Below are 9,392 nucleotides of genomic sequence, written 5' to 3' on the forward strand. Positions count from 1 at the left end.
AACCACTTCTTTAGTGATAAAGTCTAAACTAATTTATCTGGGATATACATACTCTTAACATTACAGCCAGAAGTACTGTAATAATGTGGATCTTTAAATTTCTGTAAACACATACTTGCAGTTCAATGACCAAACCAAATACTACAACATTTTTACTTAGAGGAAAAGAATGTAATTTTGCTTTATAAACTGTTGTCAGGCACTTATGGAAGAAAAGCTTTAGTGTACTCAGAGTTGTTAACCCCACTGTATATAATAACTTTTCATTTAATTTATAAATGACAAAATATGCTGGTATTCTTTATTTGAAGTGATTGGTGTATTGTTATAAAAATGTACGGTATTGTACTATATATATATATTATCATTAATTCAAACAGAATTTATAAACAGTGTAACTTAATAAAAAAGAAATCCACTTGGTTGATGGTTGTTAATTTGTGTTATGTTGATGTGACAATGGATTATAGAGCCATCTGATAAACATTTTGTCAAACAGCCTTTTACCTGAGAAAGGTTTTGTTACATGTGCAGAAAAGTATTGAAGTGGTAACCCTGCCCTTAAAACATCATTATTACACCAAATAAGGAGATATTGTTCTAATATTTGCAGACAAAGAAAAGACCAGTGTGTTATGCTACATAGCGGTGTTACTAATGATTTTCTTTTCTCTTATGAACAAACTGTTGTAAAATCCAATAACAGAAATCTAAACAGACTTATTAGGGATTTGGGAGAGTTAATGTTGTGTAAAAGGTACTTGCACCACAAATCACGTTTTACACAGTGGTGGAAAACAACAAAGGTCCTTTACTTAAGTACACATTTGAGGTACTTTTATTTCATGAAGTATTTCTATTTTCTACTACTTTTCAGAGATAAATATTGTATTACTTCACTACATTTATTTTATAACTTAAGTTACCAGTTCCTTGCAGATGGCAGATACAGATTATTAATTCAAAATATATAACAAATACATTATGATGTTTTGTTATAGGTTAAGATAAACCTTTATTTATCCCAGCAAAGGGTTACAACTCACAAGCTACCCAGCAGTAGGCTATATGAGTAATTAAACTCAGCCCACTTACCAACTGCAACATTCACAACTTAATGCATCAATAATTATAATCAAACAAAATAATATATTATTCTGAAATGGACACTTCTGCATAGGTTAATTTTTACTTTAGAAGTATTTTTAAATTAAATCTTTGAATGCAATACTTTTTCTTATAACAGAGTATTTCTATACAGTGGTATGCTGCATAAAAGTAAAAGTAAAAGTTCTGAGTAGGCTAGTCCACCAATGCTTTCACTGCTGGGCGTCTCTGAGATCTCAAACAGGATCAATGTCGTTTTCTGTGGCAGACTTTAAAATTCAGAATCATGTTTTTAAGCAGTTCTAACAAATATAGGAAATGTCACGAAGCATTAAGGTGATTAAACGATGTTAAATATGTTTTTGTTGCAGTTAAAAAAGGCCCGGACATCTCAGAACAAAAGGTTTCAATCTGATTAATCTTGCTGCAGTTACGCACTTCCAACATCAGGGGCCTCCCTGTCTCCAGCACACAAGTCGTCCTCAAGGCAACCAGACTGTCACGGCAACCTCGCCGACGCTCACTGGAGGTACTTCCTGCTGAAACTGGGAAACTGGATTGAAAGCGATTCAAAAGTAATGCGCACGAACGGCGTTTTTAACGCTTAAACCTGTAATTTAGCTCCAGTAGCAGGCATCTGCTCTTCCAGGTAGTAAAACTGCTTCTACAAAGGTCTTAGAAGTGGAGATATTAACTTCTAAGGTATGGCTTTCTTTACTTTTTTTTTGAAGGATTGAAGCCAAGACAACAACTGCGAATCTTCACTGACAGACTTTTCTGAACTGTAATGCTAGAGAGAACCTTAACAGCTGGTTATCAATGCATTTAGCAAGGCCAAAGTCCTCCAAAGGGCGAAGCAGACCTGCTGTAAACAACTCTCTGCATGCAGGTGACACAGCCAGCATCCGGGGGCCACCTGTGTCTCCAAATTCTCCTGTGTACAGCAGGCCGGACAGAAACCTCCACTTCCAGTCAGAGCCCATAATGTGGCAAGCCAGCCAGCTGAGCCAGGATGAAGTCCTGCAGATGCTGCAACACGCCCCTGCTGCTCCACCACAGTCCTTAAACAAGTACAAGGTCCTTCCATCCATAGAGAGGAGGCGGTCAGAGGTGAGTCTTGGGAGAAACCTGGACAAACAGATGTCCATGCTGAGCCTGTCTGATGATGCTATCCCACAACAAAGGCGCAGGAATGAGGAGCCAGATCTCCCCATGGTGAAGGCTGTGACCCAGACCTGCAGCTCTGAGCTGGACAAGAGGGCTGATGTGCATCTCAGGGTCACACCTAAACCCCCTGAACCAGGACCAATAATGACCAAAGAAGCTGGTGCCACTGGCAGCTTGCTCCTAGCTATCCGAGCCCCATGTGGTAGGAGGTTTCAGCAGCACTTTAACCCCACAGACACCCTGCTGACGGTGAAAGCCAGTGCAGAGGTCAGGTATGGAGTCAAATATGGAGACACTTCCATTGAGACCGTGGATCTACCACGCAGGACCTTCACAGATATGAATATGACCTTAGCCCAGTGTGGCATCTTGAACAGATGGTTGCTGTGCATCTCCCAGAACGACAGCATGGTGGAGCACGAGTGAGCTTTATGTTTTGCAGTTGAAATTTGTCTTAATGTTGGTATATAGAGTCCCCCACCACTCCAAAATGTGTTTTGCTTATTGTTTCTTCCCTTGGATGTTTGAGCCTCACTGCAGTACACAGTGATGTTGTGAGTTTGATGCTAGAAGGCTGTTTTCACATCCATCTGCTGAGGGGGGAAAGTGTGAAACCTCCAGCACACATACACTGAGGATGCACTTGTTAGTGAAGTATAAGGTAAACTGTCCGGCGTTTTCAAATGGAAAAAGATTCAGGACTTTTCAATGAGTGAGATGAAAGGGAGGGAGGGATGTTATGGAGCCCCAGAAGTTTTATTCTTTTGGATATTGTTTCCACAAGATTTGATAAAAATATCTTTTAGGACTTTAGATGTGCTTTAAGAGTTTTAAATTTAATTTTGTGATAAAACATCAGACTCAAAATTATTTTTATGCCTTAAAACATTTTTAAGTTCACAAGCTTTTTGTGTGCAACTATTGACCAGCAAATTTTGAACAATTAAGTCAATTCATCTAATGGCTTGTAAACACATTTTAAATGACTTGTTTGTTTATTCAGGGGGACTGCACAATACTTAAAATACTTGAACACAAATACATAAAATGTATACTGAGTCTTGTGACTGAAATTTAATTTTACAGACTTGTATGTGTTGAGTCACTTGTCTAAATGACACATGCTGCTCAAAGAGGAGAAAAAGGGGATCCTATGTGTACACCAAACAGGAAAGCAGCAGGCCTCTTCGACACAAGACATTTTGAAGTGCAACAGTAGGAAAGGCACAGGTGTAAATACCAAATGAATCACAGCCATCGCTGTCATTATTAGTAACGCCTCTATTGTTCAAAATGACTGCTGTGAAAAAGGTCCAGTTCAAACCTCACTCTGTTCTGACTGAAGTACTGCTTTTATATCACTTCCTATAGAATGGAGCCACAAAATGATTTCTGGATGGATAAGAGCAATGCGTTTATGAAGCGTGACATATGACTAATCAAGACACACATGCTACTTTTCACTTACAAAATGTATTTAAATGATTAACACACTAAAGTGCAGAGAATTAAGTGGTTAGAGGGTTTTGAACATATTGTATATTCACTGAAGAAATACACGTTTGTCAGATTATGTTTAATAAAAGGTTCTGAGCAACTGATTCATTCTTTTGGTGTTACTTGATAAAAGGGCCAATGTCAGTCCTCTGACAATCTAAAGCAGTCAAACAAAAACAGCAATTCAACTGCAAGAAACTGAACAGGTTTCACATGCAACAGTATATTTATTTTTTATCCACACAGTAACAGCTCTGGCTTCACAGTCAGATCCCACACCAAATTAAGTTATGAGGAAACTAACTGTCAGGCACCACAAGGCTGAAGCATTCACTCAAATATCTGATCTCAACTTTTATCAAGCCGTGCAAACATCTGTAAGGGAGGCAGTCTTGTGCCCCACCAATCCTTCAAAAAAAACAAACAAAAAAAAAAAACCACACACACATACACACTTCAGATAATCAAACACTGCAAACAATTAACTGTAGTAATATCACCACCCTTCTTAAATGCTGTTTTAACAGCTACTGGTTAGTTTAAGGTCTCTGGGAGACAGTTTAAAGGCTTAAGGTGACTCCAGTGATCAATCAATGCAGACACATCAAATGAAAGTCAAAGTGAAAACTTTGGCACAAATTAGTGCCATGAACTAAGTTTCCATAGCCAACATTAGCACGCATGTCTTTTCTGTAAACATTACAATCAATAAACCCTTGAAATAACTCAAGTCACATTTGACGTAACACGTCTAACTGCCTCAGTATTGGGAGTGCATGTAGCAAAGCATTCAGCTTATTAGGCTCTCCATCTCCTCAAGATTGCTGGTGTCAAGTTTTGTGATTCTCCTGTCTGTGAGAGAAGGAGAGATAAAGTCATGTTAGGATCCTTATCAGAATCATATTTATTGCCAAGTTCTTCTTACAAATACACGACTTGGTGAGCAGCAACAATAAACCTATGTAAATATAAAGATATTGACAGGATTTATATTTGCTGTGTTAATCAAACTGAAAGAAACGGGAACATACTGAAATGCATTTCAATTTGGTTGATAATATCCATGCTGTGTTTGCTGTCAACCATATTGACAGCAAATCCTCTTCTGCCAAAGCGTCCTGTGCGGCCAATCCGGTGAAGGTATGTCTCATTGTCAGCGTTCCCATCCATGTCCACAGGCAGGTCAAAGTTGACCACAAGTGACACTTGTTCCACATCAATCCCTGTAGTCAACATAACCACAAATAGGTTGGGTACGCTTATACTCCCCTCCCAACAAAGACGATGTTTTAATTAGTCAGTCAGTCTTAATCTCCCTCACCTCTGGAGCACACATTGGTGGTCACGAGCACCTTTTCCTTGCCGTTCCTGAAGCGTTCGATGACCGCAGCTCTCTGCTCCACGGTCATTTCCCCACTCAGCAATGCCACCTGGTGGCCCTCTTTGGTCAGGTTTGCAGTCAGCCAAGCTGCCATCTTGCGAGTCTGAAGAAAAACTATCAGCTGAACTGAATTGCTCATACTGCATCCTGTCAGGGGATATTTTGCTGAAATTTGAATTTTTGTTATTTGTGATAAATTAGATATATTTTTAAGTCATACCATAAGGTAACGTCTTAAAGAGACATGTTTTGGCCAATGCAGATGCATTAAAACACACCTTATCACCTGTCAATTTACCAAACGTCAACACCACACTTACATCTGGCTTTAACATGCAATCTGTATCTGGATATCCTATGTGGACAAGGAAAAACACTTCCTGACTTTGCCTCTACCTACTAGGTTTAGCTGCACATTAACAGCTACAAGTAGTAGCCAACAAGTCTTCCCTTCACGTGGGACTCTGCAAGTTTGTTGACATCCTCCAACCCTGCCTCATGTATGTACATATTTAGATGGAGAGAATTATTAATACCATGTATAAATGCAAAGGCCTGCGTATCAGATGCTTTGATCCATTTTGTGCATCCAGACACAGATCACCAGGTGTAATTGAGATCCAACAGCGAAAGGGAAAGTGTTTTTTTTCTCTCTCATTATATAGTGTGGACCAAACAGTTCAAACAACTGACTTACATGGCAGAAGATCATGGCCTGTGCAATGGTAAGGGTGCCATATAGATTACACAGTGCTGTGAATTTGTCTTCCTTCTCCTTACAGACCACATAGAACTGCTTGATGGTGTCCAGAGTCTCCTCTTCACGCTTCAGCCTGATGATATTGGGATCGGGAACCACATGCTCTGCAAACTTCCACACAGAGTCCTCAAAGGTTGCAGAAAAAAGGAGCATCTGACAGTCCTTTGTCAGTTGTCTGCATTGGTACGGAGAGAAAAGAGGAAAATATTGTGACGAGAGGCTTGTTGACTGACATCACAAATTAAACTCTTGTCATTGGTAGGCTTCTCTGAAAGGAACCCACCTATGGATACGTATGCTCTGGTCCCGATGACCCTGTGTGGCGATCATCACATCAGCCTCGTCCAGCACAAACATAGTAATCTTCTTTGGGTCGATGAGCTTGTACTTGGTGCACCAGTCGAGGATTGTACCCGGCGTTCCTATGACAATCTGCTGCTGCAACTTGGTGCCTCGCTCCACTGAACAGAATGCAGAAATTCACATAGTGATATAACCAACACCGGCTCTCTCATGACTTCATGCAACGTAACTACACTTAAGGTCACATTCTTACTTTTGCTGCCTCGAATTCCATATGCCAGTTTCACATCAGGACAAAATTTCCCCATTTGCTCAATTACTTGACCAATCTGCAGCGCAAGCTCGTATGTTGGCGAGATGCAAAGGCACTGAAAGAACCAAACCGTTTTTAAATGGAGAGTTTACTTCAGCGTCTCCAACTGAAGGGACACTGGGTGGCTCTGCAGACTACATGTTACACTTACCTGAGTCCACTTTTTAGCTGGGTTTACATGGCTGAGCATGGCCAGAGAAAAAGCAGCGGTTTTACCTGTGCCAGACTGAGACTGGGCAATCAGATTCTGAGGTCTGGAACCAGAGAAAATACACACATAAAGAAGTTAATAAATACCAGACAAGCCTGATGCAAGTGTGGTAAAATTCTCTTAATAGCTACTTCATAGTTTTTAGCATTAAATTAAAGGATGATAGTTATAGTCCATTTTAGAACTGAAACTGGTCAGAGACTGTGATAATATATTAATCATGTGTCATTTTTCAAGCAGAAATAAGTGAGATGTGCTTCTTTTCTTGCCCTTACATTATAGTAAAGTGAATATTTTGACTGCTTGTTGAACAAAAGACATTTGATGGAGGTCACCTTCATCACCAAGACATTTTGACAAGACATTGGGCCTTTTTCACAATATTCTAATGATTTACAGAACAAACTGGCAGATAAATTGATAAAAATAATTGTTAGTTGTAGCCCTAGTCCATTTTACTTCAGGATAAATCAGTATGTGTGTGAGATAGATATCTCTCTCAGAGAGAGAGAGAGAGAGAGAGAGAGAGAGAGAGAGAGAGAGAGAGATCTAGTTTACATTTAGTTGTCCAAATTAGTAAAACCATTGATATTTTATCATTTCTTGTTGATAGTATGTTCCAGCCATTTGAATGAACTGGGAAAAGTCAAAATTCTACCCCTAAAGCCAAATCCTGCATTAAACTGTTAAGTGAAACTGATAATTAGACGATCTAACTAGTCATTTTTCAATTAAAAATGCGAAACATTTGCTGGTTCCAGCTTCTCAGTTGTGAGGATTTACCACTCCTTTCAGTTTTATATTTAAATTGAATATTGAGTTTTGGATAGTTGGTTGGACAAAACAAGCAATTTGAATATGTCATCTTGAAATTGTGATTATTTTCTGACTGAATTTAACAGGCGTAATAATCAATGAAAATAATTGCTATTAATGGAAGACTCCTTAAATAATCTGCATTCCATCAAAGTAAATTATTTGTTATTTTGTGAATATTTTTTGATTAATTGAATAATCATTTAGTCTAAAAAAATGTCAGCAAAAACACCTATTGGAATTTCCATGGTGATGGTGTCGGGTCATTTAATCAAACCAATAGAGCAATATTTAGTCAATGTTCAATTTGCCATGTCATCAAAAGAGAAGAACAGCAAATCCTCATATTGAGAAAAATGAGCAAGAAAATAAAGTATTTTGAAATTAAAACACCAACTCCTCCAACCTCAACAAATTGCTGACAATATCTTTCCCCAAAGTCCAAGGTAATATCAAGTTTAAAGACATACATAGGAGAGAAGAGCAACAAATCCTTCCATTTGAGAAGCCTTTTCTTGATAAATGACTGGATATCAGAATTGCACTTCTTCAATAGAGTAAAAATGAACTCACGGCTGTGCCAACATCATGGGCAAAGCATTCTCCTGGATTCTGGATGGTCTGTTGAAACCCATGTTGTAGACACCCTTCAGCAGCTCAGGTTTCCTATTGATCATCAAGTCAAACAAAGATTAAATTGTTTGGGGGGGGGGGGACATACTGTGCTCATCTATTTCAGATCAATTTCAAACTCACAGTCTCAGCTCCTCAAAGGTCTTCACAGAGTACAGAGGAGAGGTGGGGTCCCGCTGCAGAACCTCCACCTGGTTTCTGTTCCGCACCAGAGAGCGGCGGATCAGTTTATTCAACAGGGACTGTTCAGCCAGGTCCACTTTGTCCCCGTCTCTTGTCCAGCCTCCATTTTCAGCTCTCTCCGGCACAATGTTGCCTGCACAGGTGGAAAACCACACAAAAGTCCGTCAGACACCACGACAACTAAGCGGTAAAATTAGATAGCGGGGATGTTAATAAGGGGAGAACAACTAATTAAGTTACCATTTATGTCTCCTCTTATGTTGCGTGGACCACGCAGTCGATCCACCTTCTTTGAGAAGTCAATCTGGCCAGAGGAAATACAGTTTTATAACATTAAGGCTAAAAAAATAATGCGAAAATTGTTAGCATGTCATATTGCAGACACAGCAGCTAGGTAGCATATTGAGCTAACCTGCTAACGAACGATGAGCAAGTTCGTTTGATGTTATTTTTTAAGCTGTTGGTCACCTTTAAAACTTTACCTTACCTGTATGGATGGAGTTGTAGCTTCTTGAACGTCGACTGCAACCGCCCACGAGTCTTCGGACATTTTCAAACATTAATTGTGGGTTTATTTCGACACAAATAAATTTTTATCAAAAAGTTTGATGTCAGCGTGAATGATGTGCGTGCAAAGTGCAGTGACGACAAGCCGCTGTCCGGACCTGGACCAACCGCAACCCGCTGGACAACACCACTGATGCTGCCTTCGGGGCATCGGAATAATCAACATTTAAAGACCAGGCCAACAGAAGCAACCAATCATGGAGGTAAATAGAGGATAAATATAATTGACTTGTTGATTTAAAAAGTCAGCTAAAGTAACCATAATTCCGTGGCATATCTTGAGGTGAAAGTCGAAGGAAATGTTTTAGGAAACCCATATTTACCCTGATTCTACACTCTGACGACGATTTAAAAGTGACTATTATGATTCTGTCTATCTCCCTGTATGATGTTGGCTGTAAAATATGTTCTTATTGTTTCATAGTCGCTTTTATGTGTGTTTGTGTGTTTTTTA

At 39.3% G+C, this 9,392-nt stretch overlaps 2 protein-coding genes across 2 annotated transcripts; one reads left to right on the plus strand and one right to left on the minus strand.

The window, feature by feature from the left end:
* The first annotated feature begins 1,270 nt into the window (after positions 1-1,270).
* Positions 1,271-3,875, plus strand: ubxn10 (UBX domain protein 10). Its single transcript, XM_038723572.1, has 2 exons — positions 1,271-1,756; positions 1,839-3,875. Exon 2 carries the CDS (start codon positions 1,927-1,929, stop codon positions 2,698-2,700), a length of 774 nt encoding a protein of 257 aa, XP_038579500.1. The 5' UTR covers positions 1,271-1,756; positions 1,839-1,926; the 3' UTR covers positions 2,701-3,875.
* A 103-nt stretch (positions 3,876-3,978) lies between these two features.
* zgc:193690 (ATP-dependent RNA helicase DDX19A) lies at positions 3,979-9,018 on the minus strand. Its single transcript, XM_038723571.1, has 11 exons — positions 8,859-9,018; positions 8,612-8,675; positions 8,312-8,504; positions 8,129-8,221; positions 6,680-6,782; positions 6,469-6,583; positions 6,196-6,373; positions 5,850-6,087; positions 5,093-5,255; positions 4,803-4,994; positions 3,979-4,623 (listed from the first exon to the last, which is right to left on the minus strand). The coding sequence occupies exons 1-11, from the start codon at positions 8,919-8,921 to the stop codon at positions 4,562-4,564; spliced, it is 1,464 nt and encodes a 487-aa protein (XP_038579499.1). The 5' UTR covers positions 8,922-9,018; the 3' UTR covers positions 3,979-4,561.
* Between the last annotated feature and the right edge of the window lie 374 nt (positions 9,019-9,392).

Source organism: Micropterus salmoides, unplaced genomic scaffold (genome assembly GCF_014851395.1).
Source record: "Micropterus salmoides isolate LMB-PRFRI ecotype aquatic unplaced genomic scaffold, ASM1485139v1 Ms_hic_scaffold_16, whole genome shotgun sequence".
Taxonomy (NCBI): Eukaryota; Metazoa; Chordata; class Actinopteri; order Centrarchiformes; family Centrarchidae; genus Micropterus; species Micropterus salmoides.

Coding starts and splice junctions, on each gene's coding strand:
- ubxn10 (XM_038723572.1), top strand. CDS start 1,927: ATGCATTTAGCAAGGCCAAAGTCCTCCAAAGGGCGAAGCAGACCTGCT.
- zgc:193690 (XM_038723571.1), bottom strand. CDS start 8,921: ATGTCCGAAGACTCGTGGGCGGTTGCAGTCGACGTTCAAGAAGCTACA. Junction 8,505..8,611: donor CATAAGAGGAGACATAAATG/GTAACTTAATTA, acceptor CCACCTGTGCAG/GCAACATTGTGCCGGAGAGA. Junction 6,783..8,128: donor CCCATGATGTTGGCACAGCC/GTGAGTTCATTT, acceptor CTCTGGTTCCAG/ACCTCAGAATCTGATTGCCC.